This window comes from Arachis stenosperma, chromosome 5 (genome assembly GCF_014773155.1).
Source record: "Arachis stenosperma cultivar V10309 chromosome 5, arast.V10309.gnm1.PFL2, whole genome shotgun sequence".
NCBI lineage: Eukaryota > Viridiplantae > Streptophyta > Magnoliopsida > Fabales > Fabaceae > Arachis > Arachis stenosperma.
Genome location: NC_080381.1, coordinates 34,744,890 through 34,765,542, shown reverse-complemented (window position 1 = coordinate 34,765,542; position 20,653 = coordinate 34,744,890). Strand labels below are relative to the sequence as shown.

The 20,653-nt window shown below is 39.6% G+C and overlaps 1 protein-coding gene and 1 non-coding gene across 2 annotated transcripts; both read right to left on the bottom strand.

The window, feature by feature from the left end:
* Positions 1-400: 400 nt before the first annotated feature.
* Positions 401-799, bottom strand: LOC130980690 (uncharacterized). The gene has a single exon (XM_057904346.1). The coding sequence runs from the start codon at positions 797-799 to the stop codon at positions 401-403; it is 399 nt and encodes a 132-aa protein (XP_057760329.1).
* Positions 800-20,286: 19,487 nt separating this feature from the next.
* LOC130983938 (small nucleolar RNA R71) lies at positions 20,287-20,394 on the bottom strand. The gene has a single exon (XR_009087905.1). It is a non-coding gene; the product is annotated as a small nucleolar RNA R71 (small nucleolar RNA).
* Between the last annotated feature and the right edge of the window lie 259 nt (positions 20,395-20,653).

The following is a 20,653-nucleotide window of genomic DNA, read 5'->3' as shown; positions in this document are numbered from 1 at the left end:
ATCAGGGACGCGTACGTGTGATGCAATTTGTGCCTTGGGCATAGTGCCAACACCAAACCAGCCCAACTTTCGGCCAATACACCTTTTACGTCGAATTTCCAAGGTCACGCATGCGCGTCATTGACGCGTACACGTGAGGGGCCAAATTTTCAGATGACGCGTACGCGTGGTGAAGCTTGTGCAATTGGCACACTTTTTGCACTATTCCCATATAACTTTCTGTTCAGTTTTCTTAATGCAATTTATGCAGATGTAAATGCTGAATGCGAATGTATACAGTGAAGGTGAGAAGAGTCAGAAACTAAAGCTAGAAAAGAGAGAAGGAAATAATCATACCATGGTGGGTTGTCTCCCACCCATCACTTTGCTTTAACGTCCTTAAGTTGGACGGTCTACCAGCTCAGTAGTCTGCTAAAGATGGATCTTCCAAAAGAAAGATCTCCAGTTCCTTGTTGTCCTTCATCATTTCACCATGGTAAAGCTTCAGGTGGTGACCATTAACCTTGAGGATCTTGTTGCTTGAGGGATGACGCAGATGGAAAACACCATAAGGTTCAGCCTTTTCCACCCTATAGGGGCCTTCCCATCTAGATCTTAGATTGCCTGACATGAGTCTCAACATGGAGTTGTAGAGGAGAACTAACTCACCAGGTCTGAACTCCCTGCGCTTTATATTCTTGTCATGTACAGCCCTCACCTCTTTCTTGTATTGCCTGGAATTCTCATAAGCTTCTAGAAGAAGGCATTCTAGCTCCTGTAATTGCAACTTTCTCTCAGCTCCGGCTTTCTCAAATCCCATGTTGCATTCTCGTACTTCCCAAAAAGCTTTGTGTTCTATCTCCATTGGAAGGTGGCACGCCTTTCTGTAGACTAAGCGGAAGGGACTCATTCCGATTGGTGTCTTGTATGCTGTCCGGTAGGCCCAGAGCGCATCAACAAGTCTGGTGCTCCAGTCCTTCCAGTGAGGTTTGACTATCTTCTACAATATGCGCTTTATCTCTCTGTTAGACACTTCAACTTGCCCATTGGTCTGGGGATGGTAGGCTGTTGCTATCTTGTGAATGATGCCATGTTTCTTCAGTAGGCCTGTTAATCTCCTGTTGCAAAAGTGAGTGACTTGATCATTCAAGATTGCTCGTGGTGATCCAAAGCAACAAATAATATGATTTCTAACAAAAGAGACAACAGTGTTAGCATCATCAGTACGGGTGGGAATTGCTTCCACCCATTTAGAGACGTAATCAACAGCTAACAGTACATATAAGAAACCATTTGGAAATGGACCCATGAAGTCAATACCCCAAACATAAAAAATTTCACAGAATAACATGGATTGTTGGGGCATTTCATCCCTCTTGGATATATTACCAAACCTCTGACATAGTGAACAAGATTTACAAAAAACAGCTGCATCCTTAAAAAGTGTGGGCCACCAGAATCCACAGTCTAAAATCTTTCTAGTTGTTCTTTGAGGACCGAAATGGCCACCACTCTCTGAAGAGTGGCAGACTTCTAAAATTGGCTGAAATTCTGATTGTGGCACACATCTCCTAATTATTTGGTCAGCACCACACCTCCATAAATATAGGTCATCCCATATATAATATTTAGCTTGATTTTAAGCTTGTCCCTGTTATGTTTAGTAAAATTAGGAGTGAAGGTACGACTAACCAAATAATTAGCTATAGGTGCATACCAAGGAACTACTTCAGATATTACATGCAAGTTATCAAATCGAAAAGCATCATTGATAGGAGTGGTGTCATTTTTAATGTGCTCTAGGCGACTCAAATGGTCAGCCACTAAATTCTATAAACTACTTCTATCCTTAATTTATAAATCAAATTCTTGCAGCAACAATATCCAACGTATCAGCCTTGGCTTAAACTCCTTCTTAGACAGTAAATACCTTAGAGCTACATGATCTGAATAAACTACTACTTTAGTACCAAGTAAATAGGTTCAAAATTTATCCAAAGCAAAAATAATAGCCAAAAGCTCTTTTTCAATAGTAGTATAGTTAGATTGAGCAGCGTCTAAGGTCTTAGATGCATAGGAAATAACGAAAGGGTCCTTACCATCGTGCTGAGCTAGCGCTGCTCCTACTGCATAGTTGGAGGCGTCGCACATTATCTCAAATGGTTGACTCCAGTCAGGCCCTCTCACAATGGGGGCTTGGGTCAAGGCGGTCTTCAGTTTATCAAACGCTTCCTTGCAGTCAGCACTCAGCTCAAACTCAGCATCTGTCTGTAGTAGTCTGGATAGGGGCGATGCTATCTTACTAAAATCCTTGATGAACCGCCGGTAGAAACCTGCGTGGCCAAGCAAGGAATGAACCTCCCTCACAGAAGAGGGGTAAGGTAGACTAGAAATAACATCTATCTTTACTGGGTCAACTGAAATACCAGCATTAGAAACAACATGTCCTAGAACGATACCTTGTTTTACCATAAAATGACATTTCTCAAAGTTTAATACAAGGTTTGAACTAACTCATCTTTCTAATACCTTAGCTAAACCATCCAAGCAAAGATCAAATGAATCACCATAAACACTAAATTCGTCCATAAAAACTTCCATACAATTCTCTAGGAAGTCTGAGAAAATACTCATCATGCACCTTTGAAACGTAGCCGGTGCATTACATAGGCCAAAAGGCATTCTTTTATATGCATACGTTCCAAAGGGACATGTAAAAGTGGTCTTCTCCTGATCTTCAGGAGCTATATAAATTTGAAAATATCCAGTATATCCATCTAGAAAACAGTAGTATGATTTACCTGACAGGCGATCAAGCATCTAATTGATGAAAGGCAACGGGTAGTGATCCTTGCGAGTAGCCTGGTTAAGGCGCCTGTAATCAATGCAGACTCTCCAGGAGTTCTGCACTCTCTTTGCTATGAGCTCTCCATGTTCATTCTCCACTGTTGTGACTCCAAATTTTTTAGGCACCACTTGTACTGGACTGACCCATTCGCTATTTGAGATGGGGTAGATAATGTCTACTTCAAGTAATCTGGTCACTTCCTTCTTGACAACCCTAAAATAGTTGGGTTAAACCGCCTTTGAGGTTAATGGACAGGCCTTGCGCCCTCTTCTAAAAATATCCGGTGTTCACAAACGCAGGGACTAATGCCTACTATATCTGCCAAGCTCTTCCCAATTGCTTTCTTGTGTTTTCTCATCACACTAAGCAGCTGCTCCTCTTGTTGGGAAGTGAGTTCCTTGAAATGATGACTGGGAGCTTCTGATTATCCTCAAGGTACGCGTATTTGAGGTGGGTTAGATGGGATTTCAGTTCTGTTTTCTGCTCTTGGCTAGGTACTTGATCATCTGGAGCCATGTGTGGTGGTATGACATCTTCAGGAAGCTCAACGGGCTTCCCCACACTTGCTTCTTGCTCCATGTGCATCTCTTCTATTTCTTCCTGATGGACTGCAGCCCCTATCTCATCAATAATGTCACACTGGAAGATGGAGTGATCTTCCGGTGGGTGTCTCATAGCTTCATCCAGATTGAAGCTCACTGTTCTGCCATCTATCTCAAAAGAGTAGGTTCTTGAGTAGGCGTCTAGCTTAAATTTTGAAGTTTTCAGAAATGATCTTCCAAGTAGGACAGATGAAGGTTTTCCTGAGTCATTAGGGGGCATCTCCAAAATATAAAAGTCAATAGGGAATGTCAGCCCCTTAATGCTCATGAGCACATCCTCAGCAATTCCAACTACAGAGATTATGCTTTTATTGCCAAAACAAAAAGTGCTACCGACCTTTTTAAGGGAGGGAGCCTCAAAGTATCATATACAGATAAGGGCATAATACTCACACATGCATCCAAATCACACATGCAGTAAAAAATTTGAATACCATCAATAGTACAAGTAACCATGCATGGAACTGGATCACTATATTTTTCTGGTATATCACCCATTAAAGCAGATATAGAGCTACCTAAAGAAATAGTTTCTAATTCATTAATTTTATCCTTATGTATGCACAAATTTTTTAGAAATTTTACATATTTAGGTACTTGCTGAATGGCATCAAAAGGGGAATAGTTACTTCAACCTTTTTGAAGATTTCTACCATTTTGGGATCGAGCTTCATCTGCTTCCTGGATTTCCTTGTAAGATGTGGAAAGGGGATAGGGGTAGCGTCTCTCGTAGTTTCAGCTGTTTTTGATGTGCTATTCTCTGGTTGAGTTGCTTCTTCTGCAATCATGTCTTGTACCTCCTCTTCCTCTTCAGCATTGGTGCACGAAATTACAATCACACTTTTGCAATTTCGCACAACTAACCAGCAAGTGCACTGGGTCGTCCAAGTAATACCTTACGTGAGTAAGGGTCGACCCCACGGAGATTGTCGGCTTGAAGCAAGCTATGGTTATCTTGTAACTCTTAGTCAGGATATCAATAATTATCAGGTTTAATTGTGAAAAGTAAAAGAACATGAAATAAGTACTTGTTTTGCAGTAATGGAGAACAGGTTGAGGTTTTGGAGATGCTCTACCTTCTGAATCTCTGCTTTCCTACTGTCTTCTTCTTCATGCACGCAAGACTCCTTCCATGACAAGCTGTATGTAGGGTTTCACCATTGTCAGTGGCTACCTCCCATCCTCTCAGTGAAAATGTTTAACGCGCTCTGTCACAGCACGGCTAATCATCTGTCGGTTCTCAATCAGGTTGGAATAGAATCCAGTGATTTTTTTGCGTCTGTCACTAATGCCCAGTCTTCAGGAGTTTGAAGCTCGTCACAGTCATTCAATCCTTGAATCCTACTCAGAATACCACAGACAAGGTTTACACCTTCCAAATTCTCTTGAATGCCGCCATCAATTCTAGCTTATACCACGAAGATTCTGATTAAGGAATCCAAGAGATATCTACTCAATCTAGGGTAGAACGGAGGTGGTTGTCAGGCACACGTTCATAGGTGAGAATGTTGATGAGTGTCACGGATCATCACATTTATCAAGTTTAGGAACAAGTGATATCTTAGAATAGAAGCAAGCGTGATTGAATAAAAAACAGTAGTAATTGCGTTAATCCATCAAGACACAGCAGAGCTCCTCACCCCCAACCATGGGGTTTAGAGATTCATGCCGTAGAAGATACAATAAGAAACGTGTAAAGTGTCATGAGGTCCATATACAATGTCAAAAGATCCTATTAATAGTGAACTAGTAACCTAGGGTATACAGAAATGAGTAAATGACGTAAAAATCCACTTCCGGGGTCCACTTGGTGTGTGCTTGGGCTGAGCATTGAAGCTTTCATGGAGTTAAACGCCAGCTTTTATGCCAGTTTGGGCGTTTAACTCCAATTTTTGTGCCAGTTCCGGCGTTAAACGCCGGGAATTCTGAAGCTGATTTGCAACGCTGGTTTGGGCCATCAAATCTCGAGTAAAGTATGGACTATTATACCCAGGATGTCTACTTTCCAACGCAATTAAGAGCGCGCCAATTGGGCTTCTGTAGCTCCAGAAAATCTACTTCGAGTGCAGGGAGGTCAGAATCCAACAGCATCTGCAGTCCTTTTTAGCCTCTAAATCAGATTTTTGCTCAGGTCCCTCAATTCCAGCCAGAAAATACATGAAATCATAGAAAAATACACAAACTCATAGTAAAGCCCAGAAAAGTGAATTTTAACTAAAAACTAATAAAAAATGTAATAAAAACTAACTAAAATATACTCAAAACATACTAAAAACAATGCCAAAAAGCGTATAAATTATCCGCTCATCACAACACCAAACTTAAATTGTTGCTTGTCCCCAAGCAACTAAAAATCAAAATAGAATAAAAAGAAGAGAATATACTATAGACTCCAAAATATCAAAGAAACTTAGCTCCAATTAGATAAGCGGGACTAGTAGCTTTTTGCTTCTGAACAGTTTTGGCATCTCACTTTATCTTTTGAAGATTAGAATGATTGGCATCTATAGGAACTCCGAACTCAGATAATGTTATTGATTCTCCTAGTTAAGTATGATGATTCTTGAACATAGCTACTTTATGAGTCTTGGCTGTGGCCCAAAGCACTCTGTCTTCCAGTATTACCACCGGATACATTCATGCCACAGACACATGACTGGGTGAACCTTTTCAGATTGTGACTCAGCTTTGCTAGAGTCCCCAATCAGAGGTGTCCAGGGTTCTTAACCACACTCTTTTTGCCTTGGATTACTTAAAAATAAAATATTTTTTTATTTTTTTTATTTTTTTTATTTTTTTATTTTTTATTTTTTTGATTGCTTTTTCTTGCTTCAAGAATCAATTTGATGATTTTTCAGATCCTCAATAACATTTTTCTTTTTCCATCATTCTTTCAAGAGCCAACAAGTTTAACATTCTTTAATCAACAAATTCAAAAGACATATGCACTGTTCAAGCATTCATTCAGAAAACAAAAATTATTGTCACCACATCAAACTAATTCAACTAATTTCAGAGATGAATTCAAAATTCTGTATTTCTTGTTCTTTTGTGATTAGAGCATTTTCATTTAAGAAAGGTGATGGATTCATAGGATATTTATAGCTTTAAGACATGAACCTTAAATTTTATTAATCATGAATTAAGAACAAGACTCAGAAATAGATATAAGATAAGACTAATAGTAATAGAAAATAAAATTTAAATTACTCTAAAATAGACTCCTAATGATAGGGATGATCACAGAGTTAGAACTTAACAACCTTGATCTTGAGAAGTGGATTCTCCCTCAACTTGTGGGGTATTTGACCCTTCAAGGGAGAGCTTTTGGCGCTTCACCTCCTGTAGCTCACGCCCCTGCTTCTCTTGTTCCTTCAGCAATTTACAGAGCATGCAGTTTTGATTCTGCTGTTCTTCCTTAATTTGTTCCATAGCTTCTTGCAGCTTGGCAACAGATGCTTCTAGACGAGTCCAGTAGTCAATTTCAGGAAGTTCAGGGAGGAACTCCTGCGCCCTCCTTTTGATAGAGTTCTCTTGCATTTGTCCTTCCATTGACCTTTTGGTGATTGGGTGCTCAATTGGGATGAATTCATCTACTCCCATCCTCACCCCAGCATCTTTACATAGCAAAGAGATTAAGCTTGGGTAAGCTAGTTTGGCTTTAGTGGAGTTCTTGTTTGCAATTGTGTAAATCTCACAAGCAATCAGATGATGAATCTCCACTTCTTTTCCCAGCATAATGCAATGAATCATCACTGCTCTCTTGATAGTAACCTCAGAACGGTTGCTAGTGGGCAAGATAGAATGCCCTATGAAGACCAGCCAGCCTCTTGCAACTGGTTTGAGATCTCCCCTCTTGAGTTGGTTTGGGACACCTTTTGAATTGGTCATCCATTTGGTTCCAGGGAGGCATATGTCCTCTAGAACTTGATCCAACCCCTTGTCTGCTCTCACCATTCTCCTATTAAAGGATTCAGGATCATCTTGTAGTTGAGGTAATTTGAAGACCTCTCTTATTTTGTCTAGATGGAGGTAAATAATTCTCCCTCTAACCATGGTTCTGTAGGTATGAAAAGCGGTTCCAGTCATTCTTTGCTTATCTGTCAGCCACAGATTTGAGTAGAATTCCTGAACCATATTTCTTCCAACCTTTGTCTCAGGGTTGGTTAAAACTTTCCATCCTCTGTTTCGAATTTGCTCTTGGATCTCCGGATATTCATCTTCTTTCAGATCAAATTTAACTTCTGGGATCACTGACCTTAGACCCATTATTTTGTGGTAATGGTCTGCATGTTCTTTGGTTAAGAACCTCTCTTGACTCCAAAGGTCTTTTGGAGCATTCTCTTTCTTGCCTCTTGAATTGGTTTGTTTTCCTTTGGGGGCCATGATCTTGATGAGCCTTAGCTTAGTGATCACGGAAAAACACACCAAACTTAGAGGTTTGCTTGTTGATGGAGTACAGAAGCTGGTGAATTAAAAATTTATTTAAATGGTTACGTTGCAAGTATAGTTCTTAACTCACCGAAAATCTGCCTATCAATTTAGAAATATGTCACAGAAAGTTTAAATTAAAATTACTGGGAGTTTTAAGTCCCAGGTCGTCTCCCAACGAGTTGCAGAAAGGTGTGCTGTTTTATTAATCAGATATTCCAAAAAGTTGAGCTAAGTAAATTGGGATTTAAATTGAGGGATTTTAAATAATATAAATAAAAGCCTTGACTGGGAATTGATTAGTTAGAATCTCTATCATTGACGAAATGATTTTTAAGATTAATTTATAATTAATGGTTACTCTGTTTGGTTATCCCTTACTAGGTAAGGGAAAGTCAAACAAGTTGGAATGCCAGATCTGTTCACAAGTCGCAACCCACTTAGTTTAAAGGGATTGGCGTCGGTGACAAGATAGCAATCCAACATTTAACCCAATTACAAAATTTTCCTTCAATCCTTCCAACTCAAGAGTTCCTTTTAATCAACTCCCCATCAAGTAATGAAACTACTCACGCATTGTAAATAAAGAATCCATGGCACATGAAAGGGAATTAAAAGAAGACATGATTATTAGAATTGAAATTAAATTAAAAAGAAATAATCCTTGCATTAATTAATCATAAAAGTATCTGAATGACAAAATTGAACATAACAAAGAACATGGAAGAATAAAACCAAGTTAACAGAACAAACTAGAGTGATGAAGTTTTGAAGAGGAAATAACTCTTCTCAATGTTCCAATGCTAAGACCAATTGAAAATTAAAATTCTGAAAACTAGAGAGAAAAACCTAAGAGAGTGAAAAACTAGATCTAAAACTACTCAATGAATATGTCTCCGTTGTTTCTGCATATTCTCTGACTCTAGTCTGTTGTTCCGAGCCGAAAACTGGGCCGAAATAGGGTCCAAAATCGCTGGTTTCGGATTCTGCAGATTATGCAGATCGCGCATGTCACGCGATCGCGTCGTCCATGCGGACGCGTCGCTTGCACTTTTCCTCTTCACGCGTTTGCGTCGTCCACGCTACCGCGTTGCTTGTGCTTTCCAATCCGCGCGGCCGCGCAAGCCATGCGGCCGCGTCATTGCGATTTGCGCTCCTTCGCGCGGTCGCGTGAGCCATGCGACCGCATCACTTTTTGCTGGTTATCTCCTCAAATTCTTGTGTTCCTTCCATTTTTGCTAGCTTCCTCTCCAGTCTCCGTCTCATTCATGCCCTATAAAACCTGAAACACTAGTCACACAGATTACGGCATCGAATGGAATAAAGGAGAATTAAAATTAAATAATTAAAGTCTCTAGGAAGCAATTTTCAAACATGTAATAAATTTAGGAAGGAAATCTAAATGCATGCTAAATTGATGAATAAGTGGGTCAGGATCACGACAAAACCACACAATTAAACACAATATAAACTATAAAATAGTGGTTTATCAACCTCCCTACACTTAAACATTAGCATGTCCTCATGCTAAATTGAAGGAGACAAGGAGATAAGTATGAACATGCAGAAACTCATGAAATGCAATGCAATCCTACATATATAAATAAATGAAACTATATGATTATTATCCACTTGATCAAAAGTAAATAAGCCCTTCAAAATAATTACAAATCAAATTCCACTAATTCTATCATCATATAATAAAACCGATAAAAGTGCAAGAAGATAGCTTATGAAGGCCGGAAACATGAAAATTCAAGCATTGAACCCTCACTGATAATGTATGTACTCTCTAATCTCTAGTGTATAGGGTAATCACTCTATTATTCTCTAGTCATGCTTTCTAACTTTTGTTTTTCTCCTAACCAATCAACAACAGTTAATATACCAATGCAAACATCATGAGGTCTTTTCAGGGTTGTAATGGGGCCAAGGTGCAGGTAAGGATATACAGATGGCTAAGTGAGCTTTATAAATTGAATCTTTAATTAACCTAAGCTCTCACCTAATATACATATATTCTATATACTTTTAAATTCATGCCTAGCTACCCATAATTCCTTTTTTCAACCCATACTCATGTTTCAACCTTGTATTTTAATTCTATCATATGTGCATTGATCTTTGAATTCTGAATTTAACATTGGGGTAATTTTGTCCCCTTATTTATAGATTTTTTTTAAGGAAAGATAAAGACATGTAATTGAAAGAGCAGGAAAGCACTAATAAAGAGAAGAGTTATTTAAAGAAGAAAAACTAAAAGTGAAGAAAAGAACGATCATACCGCGGTGGGTTGTCTCCCACCAAGCACTTTGCTTTAACGTCCGTAAGTTGGACGCTCCTCTAGCTCAATCTGTTGCTATGTGGGGATCTTCCAGGCGGAAGATCTCAAACTCCTTGCTTTTCTACACCTTCTCACCATGGTATAGCTTCAGGTGGTGTCCATTAACCTTAATAAGTTCAGAACTTGAAGGATGGCTTAGGTGATAAACTCCATACGATTCAGCCTTCTCTATTCTGTATGGACCTTCCCATTTTGATCTCAACTTACCGGGCATGAGCCTCAGTCGAGATTTGTAAAGGAGAACAAAATCTCCAGGTTGGAACTCTATCTTCTTGATGTTTTGATCATGCACAACTTTCATCTTTTCCTTGTATATTCTGGAGTTCTCATAAGCTTCTAGGCGAAGGTTCTCCAGTTCCTGCAGTTGCAACTTTCTTTCAGCTCCAGCATTCTCAATCCCCATGTTGCACTCTTTAACAGCCCAGAAGGCTCTGTGTTCGATTTCAACTGGGAGATGACAAGCTTTTTCATAGACTAAACGGTAGGGACTCATCCCAATGGGTGTCTTGTATGCTGTTCTATATGCCCACAGTGCATCTTGTAGTCTGGTGCTCCAGTCTTTTCTGTGAGGCTTTACTATCTTTTGCAAGATACGTTTAATTTCTCTGTTTGACACCTCGACTTGCCCATTAGTTTGGGGATGGTAAGCTGTTGCAACTTTATGGATTATCCCATGCTTCTTCATCAATCCTGTTAGTCTCCTGTTACAAAAATGGGTGCCTTGATCACTCACGATCGCTCGTGGTGATCCAAAGCGGCATATAATATGGTTTCTCACAAAGGAAACAACAGTGTTAGCATCATCAGTGCGGGTAGGAATTGCTTCTACCCATTTGGAAACATAATCTACAGCTAACAATATATAAAAATATCCACTAGAATTTGGAAATGAACCCATGAAGTCAATGCCCCAAACATAAAAAATTTCACAGAAAAGCATATATTGTTGAGGCATCTCATCCCTCTTGGATATGTTACCAAATTTCTGGCATGGGTGACAAGATTTACAAAACTCAGCAGCATCTCTAAAAAGAGTAGGCCACCAGAATCCACAGTCTAAGATCTTTCTAGCTGTTCGTTGAGGGCCAAAATATCCTCCACTCTCAGATGAGTGACAGGCCTCTAAAATAGACTGGAATTCTAATTGAGGTACACAACGTCTAATTATCTGGTCAGCGCCACATCTCCATAAATATGGGTCATCCATATAATATTTAGACTCGCTTTTCAGCTTGTCTTTGATGTTTAGAAAAATGTGGAGGAAATGTGCGGCTAACTAAATAATTAGCAACAGGTGCATACCAAGGGACTACCTCAGATACTGCTCGTAGGTTGTCAAAAGGAAAATTATCATCTATAGGAGTAGAATCATCCTTAATATGTTCAAGGCGACTCAAGTGGTCTGCTACTAAGTTTTGATTACCACTCCTATCCTTGATTTCTAAATCAAATTCTTGTAACAGCAGTATCCAACGTATAAGTCTTGGTTTGGATTCCTTTTTAGCCAATAGATACTTTAGAGCTGCATGGTCCGAATACACTACTTAGTACCAAGTAAATAAGCCCGGAATTTATCCAGAGCAAAAACAATAGCAAGTAGTCTTTTCAGTAGTAGTTAATTGGACTGGGCAGTGTCTAAAGTCTTAGACGCATAAGCAATAACAAAAGGATTCTTACCTTCACGCTGAGCCAGCGCTGCTCCTACTGCATGGTTGGAAGCATCGCACATGATTTCAAATGGCTGGCTCCAGTCGGGTCCTCTCACAATTGGAGCTTGAGTTAGAGCAGTCTTTAGCTTATCAAATGCTTGTTTGCAATCCTCACTGAACTCGAACTCAATATCCTTTTGTAGTAATCTGGATAAGGGAAGTGCCACCTTACTAAAGTCCTTAATAAATCTCCTGTAGAAACCTGCATGGCCAAGGAACGAATGGACTTCCCTCACAGAAGAGGGGTAAGGTAAACTAGAAATAACATTCACCTTTGCTGGGTCTACAGAAATGCCATTATTAGATACCACATGTCCCAATACAATCCCTTGCTTTACCATAAAGTGGCATTTTTCAAAATTCAATACAAGGTTTGTATTAATACATCTATCTAATACTCTAGATAATCCATCTAAGCAAAGGTTAAAAGAATCACCATAAATGCTAAAATCGTCCATAAAAACTTCCATACAGTCCTCAATAATATCAGAGAAAAGACTCATCATGCACCTTTGGAAAGTAGCTGGTGCATTGCACAAGCCAAAGGGCATTCTTTTATAAGCATAGGTCCCAAAAGGACATGTAAAAGTAGTCTTTTCCTGATCCTCAGGAGCTATATGAATCTGGAAATAACCTGTGTAACCATCTAAAAAGCAATAATGTGATTTACCTGACAGGCGATCCAGCATTTGATCAATGAATGGAAGTGGGTAGTGATCCTTACGAGTAGCTTGGTTGAGACGCCTGCAATCAATGCAGACTCTCCAAGCATTCTGAACTCTAGTTGCTATGAGCTCTCCATGCTCATTCTTCACGGTAGTGACTCCAGACTTCTTGGGCACCACTTGTACTGGGCTTACCCATTCACTGTCTGAAATGGGATATATGATACCTGCCTCCAATAGTCTGGTCACTTCCCTTTTGACAACTTCCAAGATGGTGGGATTCAATCTTCTTTGTGGTTGACGGACAGGTCTTGCTCCCTCTTCTAAAATATTCTGTGCTCGCATACTTGAGGGTTGATTCCCACTATGTCTGCCAAACTCCACCCAATTGCCTTCTTATGCTTCCTCAGTACATCAAGTAACTGCTCTTCTTGTTGAGAAGTCAGTTCTCTTGCAATAATAACCGGAAGCTTCTGCTCATCCTCAAGGTAAGCATATTTGAGATGTGGAGGGAGAGGTTTTAATTCTAACTTTTGATCATGGGCAGGCTCTGGGTTATCTGGGGCTTGTGAAAATGGCGAAGTGTCCTCCTTGTCAGTTAAGAGAGTCCCCACACTTGGACCTTGTCCAGTGTGCCTCTCTTCAAACTCTTCTTTTTGAACTTCAGCCACACTTTCGTCTATGACATCACACTGGAAGATAGAACGATCTTCTGGGGGGTTGTCAATGACTCCATTGAGATTGAAGATTACTATGCGGCCATCTATTTCAAAGGAGTATGTCCCTGAAAAAGCATCCAATTTGAATTTTGATGTCTTCAGGAATGGTCTTCCAAGTAGGATTGATGATGGTTTATCTGAATTATTATGGGGCATCTCCAAGATATAAAAATCAGTGGGAAATGTGAGCCCTTTAATGTTCACCAAAACATCTTCAGCAACTCCAGCCACTGTAATAATGCTTTTATCTGCTAACACAAAACGAGCTGCCGACCTTTTTAAGGGAGGGAGCCTTAAAACATCATATATAGACAAAGGCATTATACTGACACATGCTCCTAAATCACACATGCAATCATAAATTACTACACCACCAATAGTACAATTAACTATGCAAGGACCTGGATCACTACATTTTTCAGGTAATCCTCCCATTAAAGCAGATATAGAACTACCTAAAGGAATAGTTTCTAATTCATTAATTTTGTCTTTATGGATACATAAGTCTTTTAGAAACTTTGCATATTTAGGTACCGGCTGAATAACATCAAAAAGGGGAACAGTTACCTCAACCTTTTTGAATATTTCTACCATTTTAGGATCAGGTTCCAACTGCTTCCTAGGCTTCCTTGCAAGTTATGGAAATGGAATGGGAGTAGTGTTTTCTGTGGTGCCTGCACCTTTTTGTGCTTCTTCCTGTGGTTGAGCTATCTCTTCTTCAGCTATGTCCTATATATCCTCTTCCTCTTCAACATCTTTGATTTCTACCACCTCTTCAGCTGAGGCGTATTCTGGTGAGCTTGGTCCCTCCTGATTCCTCTCTTGTAGTGTGGTTCCGGACCTCAGGGTGATGGCATTAATGCCTCCCTTTATATTGAGTAATGGTTGAGAGGGGATTCCAGTGGTGCTTGAAGGTTGGTTACTGGAATTTTGTGCTGAACTAAGTTGTGTCATAAAAGCTTGCAGTGTAGAGGTGAAACCATTCAGACTGGCGTTAATACTGTTCACGATGGTATTTTCCATGGCCAGTTGTCTTTTCTCAAAAGCTTGTAATAAATCTTCATTAGAAGATACAGAAGAATGAGTAAATTGAGAGGTTTGTTGCTGATTGTTCGGTGGTCCTTGGTTTTGCCTCAGGTGAGGTGCTCGGTAAGGTTGATTTTGTTGCCTGTTGTTGTAATTATTCCACCTCTGATTTCCCTGATTATCTCTGCCTCCATTATTATTGTTGTCCCTCCAATTCTGGTTTGAATTATCCTACCATCCATGGTTATTATTTCCACTTTCATTGTACCCTTGGTTGGGGCGGTCATAGAAGTTGTGAGTGGATGCCACCATGTTGTCTTCTTGTTGGAGCTGCGGGCATTCATCAGTGTAATGGCTGTAATCAGCACAAATTCCGCAAATTCTTTGTGGAACTAGTTGTTGGTTTTGCTGTGGTTGAGTTTGCTGAGCTTGTTGATTTAACTGCATTTGCTTCAGCAGGTTGGTCATTTCACAGATGCTTCGATTTAGAGCAGCAGTTTTTATGCCAGAAGATACTTCTGCAATGGCCCTTGAACGGCCTTGCTTCTGTCTGTGGTTCCGAGTAGATTCAGCTAAATCACTGATCAATTGCCAAGCTTTATCGGTGGTCTTGTACTTTTTCATAGACCCATTGCTGGCACTTTCCAATGTGGTCTTATCTTGGGGCCTCATACCTTGTGTGACATAGCTGAGTAGCACGATCTTGTCAATGTGGTGGGGCATGCTTCCAGAAGATTATTGAAGCGCTCCAGTATTCAAAGAGAGTCTCATTGTCATCCTGAACAATTGTAGAGATATCCTTCCTCAGTTTATCAGTAACTTCAGATGGAAAGAATTTCTCCAGAAACTCCTTTCTGAGTGTATCCCAGTTGGATACATTTGCTAGAGGTTGAGTGTAGGACCACTCTCTGCTTTTCAAGAGAGAATGGAAAGCTTTCAGCAGAATTGAAGTTTCATCAGTGCCATCACGCCTGACAGTAGAACAGGCTGCCTGGAAATCTCTCAAGTGCTTGATAGGCTCTTGAGCAGGTAGGCCATGAAACTTGGGCATCAAATTTAGCAGTGCGGTCTTTATTTCAAAATCCAGCAACTGTTGGATGATGCGCTTGAAATGATGGAGTACAGAAGCTGGTGAATTAAAAATTTATTTAAATGGTTACGTTGCAAGTATAGTTCTTAACTCACCGAAAATCTGCCTATCAATTTAGAAATATGTCACAGAAAGTTTAAATTAAAATTACTGGGAGTTTTAAGTCCCAGGTCGTCTCCCAACGAGTTGCAGAAAGGTGTGCTGTTTTATTAATCAGATATTCCAAAAAGTTGAGCTAAGTAAATTGGGATTTAAATTGAGGGATTTTAAATAATATAAATAAAAGCCTTAACTGGAAATTGATTGGTTAGAATCTCTATCATTGACGGAATGATTTTTAAGATTAATTTATAATTAATGGTTACTCTGTTTGGTTATCCCTTACTAGGTAAGGGAAAGTCAAACAAGTTGGAATGCCAGATCTGTTCACAAGTCGCAACCCACTTAGTTCAAAGGGATTGGCGTCGGTGACAGGATAGCAATCCAACATTTAACCCAATTACAAATTTTTCCTTCAATCCTTCCAACTCAAGAGTTCCTTTTAATCAACTCCCCATCAAGTAATGAAACTACTCACGCATTGTAAATAAAGAATCCATGGCACATGAAAGGGATTAAAAGACATGATTATTGGAATTAAATTAAAAGAAATAATCCTTGCATTAATTAATCATAAAAGTATCTGAATGACAAAATTGAACATAACAAAGAACATGGAAGAATAAAACCAAGTTAAGAGAACAAACTAGAGTGATGAAGTCTTGATGAGGAAATAACTCTTCTCAATGTTCCAATGCTAAGACCAATTGAAAATTAAAATTCTAAAAACTAGAGAGAAAAACCTAAGAGAGTGAAAAACTAGACCTAAAACTACTCAATGAATGTGTCTCCGTTGTTTCTGCATATTCTCTGACTCTAGTCTGCTGTTTCGGGCCGAAAACTGGGCCGAAATAGGGTCCAAAATCGCTGGTTTCGGATTCTGCAGATTATGCAGATCGCGCATGTCACGCGATCGCGTCGTCCATGCGGACGCGTCGCTTGCACTTTTCCTCTTCACGCGTTCGCGTCGTCCACGCTACCGCGTTGCTTGTGCTTTCCAATCCGTGCGGCCGCGTCACTGCGATTTGCGCTCCTTCGCGCGGTCGCGTGAGCCATGCGACCGCATTACTTTTCGCTGGTTATCTCCTCAAATTCTTGTGTTCCTTCCATTTTTGCTAGCTTCCTCTCCAGTCTCCGTCTCATTCATGCCCTATAAAACCTGAAACACTTGACACACAGATTACGATATCGAATGGAATAAAGGAAAATTAAAATTAAATAATTAAAGTCTCTAGGAAGCTGATGAGCGGATAATTTGTATGCTTTTTGGCATTGTTTTTAGTATGTTTTAGTTAGTTTTTACTATATTTTTATTAGTTTTTAGTAAAATTCACTTTTCTGGACTTTACTATGAGTTTGTGTGTTTTTCTGTGATTTCAGGTATTTTCTGGCTGAAATTGAGGGACCTGAGCAAAAATCTGATTCAGAGACTGAAAAGGACTGCAGATGCTGTTGGATTCTGACCTCCCTGCACTCGAAGTGGATTTTTTTGAGCTACAGAAGCCCAATTGGCGTGCTCTTAATGGCGTTGGAAAGTAGACATCCTGGGCTTTCCAGCAATGTATAATAGTCCATACTTTGCCCGAGATTTGATGGCCCAAACTGGCGTTCCAAATCAGCTCAAAACTGCCCGGCGTTAAACGCTGGAACTGGCACAAGAATGGGAGTTAAACGCCCAAACTGGCACAGAAGCTGGCGTTTAACTCCAAGAAGAGTCTCTACACGAAAATGCTTCAATGCTCATCCCAAACACACACCAAGTGGGCCCGGAAGTGGATTTTTATGTTTTTTACTCATCTTTGTAATTCTTAAGCTACTAGTTCCCTATAAATAGGACATTTTACTATTGTATTTTCATCTTTGGATCATCTTTAGATCTCTAGATCATCTTTGGACATCTAGTTCTTCGATCATTGGGGGCTGGCCTCACGGCCATGCCTAGACCTTGTTCTTATGTATTTTCAACGGTGGAGTTTCTACACACCATAGATTAAGGTGTGGAGCTCTGCTGTACCTCGAGTATTAATGCAATTACTATTGTTCTTCTATTCAATTCAGCTTGTTCTTATTCCAAGATATTCATTCGCACTCAAGAACATGATGAATGTGATGATTATGTGACGCTCATCATCATTCTCACTTATGAACGCGTGACTGACAACCACTTCCGTTCTACAAGCAAACAAGGCTTGAATGTTTATCTCTTGGATTTCCTTAACCGGAATCTTCGTGGTATAAGCTAGAATTGATCGCGACATTCAAGAGAATCCGGAAGGTCTAAACCTTGTCTGTGGTATTCTGAGTAGGATTCAATGATTGAATGACTGTGACGAGCTTCAAACTCGCGATTGTGGGGCGTTAGTGACAGACGCAAAAGAATCATTGGATTCTATTCCGACATGATCGAGAACCGACAGCTGGATAGCCGTGCCGTGACAGGGTGCGTTGAACATTTCCACTGAGAGGACGGGACTGTAGCCATTGACAACGGTGATGCCCAACATACAGCTTGCTATGGAAAGGAGTAAGAAGGATTGGATGAAGACAGTAGGAAAGCAGAGAGACGGAAGGGACAAAGCATTTCCATTCGCTTATCTGAAGTTCTTACCAATGAATTACATAAGTATCTCTATCTTTATCTTTATGTTTTAGTCATATATCATCCATAACTATTTGAATCTGCCTGACTAAGATTTACAAGGTGACCATAGCTTGCTTCATACCAACAATCTCCGTGGGATCGACCCTTACTCGCGTAAGGTTTATTACTTGGACGACACAGTGCACTTGCTGGTTAGTTGTGCGAAGTTGTGTTTATACGATGGTATTGAGCACCAAGTTTTTGGATTCATTACCGGGGATTATTTGAGTTGTGAAAAGTAGTGATCACAATTTCGTGCACCAAGTTTTTGGCGCCGTTGCCGGGGAATTAAATGTCCTAACAACAGTTTTGCATTTGTTCCCTGCAAGAATAGTGCCAAGTTTTGATCCGGCAACAACACCAAGTTTTTGGCGCCGTTGCCGGGGATTGTTTCGAGTGTGGACAACTGACGGTTCATCTTGTTACTTAGATTAGGTATTCTTCAGAGTTCTTAAGAATGAATTCTAGTGTTTCAAGGTGATGATCTTATCATCACCAAAGCTAATTGATTCTCATCAATTTAGCTCTTGAATGCAATGTCCTGCTGAAGCTTGGCTATCCATGTCTAATTCCTTTAGACTGAAGCTTTAGACTAACATTGCATGATTCCTGGAATTCTCATTAAGAATTTTGATACCTTTATTTTCTTTTCTACTTAATTTTCGAAAAAAACCAAAAAAAAAAAATTTACAAAATCATAAAAACCAAAAATATGTTATGTTTCTTATTGAGACACTAGTCTCATTTTAAGTTTGGTGTCTTGCATGCATTGTTTATTTGATCTTGGTTCTATTTTCAAGTCAATAATACAGGAAACTGAAGATTCAGTACATGCAGCAGAGGAATTATACAGAAAAAGCTGGACGTTCAAAACGCCTAGTGAAGAAGGAAAAACTGGCGTTTAAACGCCAGCCAGGGTGCCTGGCTGGGCGTTTAACGCCCAAAAGGGTAGCACTTTGGGCGTTAAACGCCAGAATGTGCACCATTCTGGGCGTTTAACGCTAGGATGGCACAAGAGGGAAGATTTTGTTTTCAATTCAAATTTTTTTTTTCAAGTTTTCAAAATTTTTCAAAATCAAATCTTTTTCAAATCATATCTTTTCAATCATATGTTTTCAAAATCAATTTCTTTCCTTTTTCAAAGATACTTGCTAACAATTAATGATTTGATTGAACATTTCAAGTATGTTGCCTTTTCTGTTGAGAAAGGTTTAATGTTTGAATCATATCTTTTCTTGTTAGGCAAGTCATTAATTTTTAAAATCAAATCTTTTTAAATTGTTTTTCAAATCATATCTTTTAAATCACATCTTTTTCAAAAAAAGTTTTCAATCATATCTTCTTCAAAATCTTTTTCAAAATGTTTTTTTTTCAAATCTTTTACTTAATTTTTGAAAAATCTCTTCCCCTCTTCTCACATCCTTCTATTTATGGAGTACCACTCCTCCTCAATGCACAATTCGAACTCTATCTCACTAAGTTCGAATTCTTCTACCTCTTCCTTCTATTTTTCTGTTCCTCTGACACCTCAAGGAATCTCTATACTGTGACATAGAGGATTCCACATTTTCTTGTTCTCTTCTCTTTCATATGAGCAGGAACAAAGACAAAGGCATTCTTGTTGAAGCTGACCCTGAACCTGAAAGGACCTTGAAGCGAAAGCTAAGAGAAGATAAGGCACAACTTTCTGTAGAAGACCTAACAGAAATCTTCAAAGAAGAAGAACCCATGGCAGTCGAAAACAACAACAATGCCAACAATGCAAGGAAGGTGCTGGGTGACTTTACTGCACCTACTCCCGACTTCTATGGGAGAAGCATCTCTATCCTTGCCATTGGAGCAAACAACTTTGAGCTTAAGCCTCAATTAGTTTCTCTAATGCAACAGAATTGCAAGTTCCATGGACTTCCACTGGAAGATCCTCATCAGTTCTTAGGTGAATTCTTGCAAATCTGTGACACTGTCAAGACTAATGGGATTGACCCTGAGGTCTACAGACTTATGCTATTCCCTTTTGCTGTAAGAGACAGAGCTAGGATATGGTTGGACTTACAACCTAAAGACAGCCTGAACTCCTGGGAAAAGCTAGTCAATGCCTTTTTGGCAAAGTTCTTTCCACCTCAAAAATTGAGTAAGCTTAGAGTGGAAGTCCAAACCTTCAGACAGAAGGAAGGAGAATCCCTCTATGAAGCTTGGGAAAGATACAAACAATTGATTATAAAATGTCCTTCTGACATGCTTTCTGAATGGAGCATCATAGGTATCTTCTATGATGGTCTGTCTGAACTGTCTAAGATGTCTTTGGATAGCTCTGCTGGAGGATCTCTTCATCTGAAGAAGACGCCTACAGAAGCTCAAGAACTTATTGAAATGGTTGCAAATAACCAATTCATGTACACTTCTGAAAGAAATCCTATGAACAATGGGACAAATCAGAAGAAAGGAGTTCTTGAGATTGATACTCTGAATGCCATATTGGCTCAGAACAAAATATTGACTA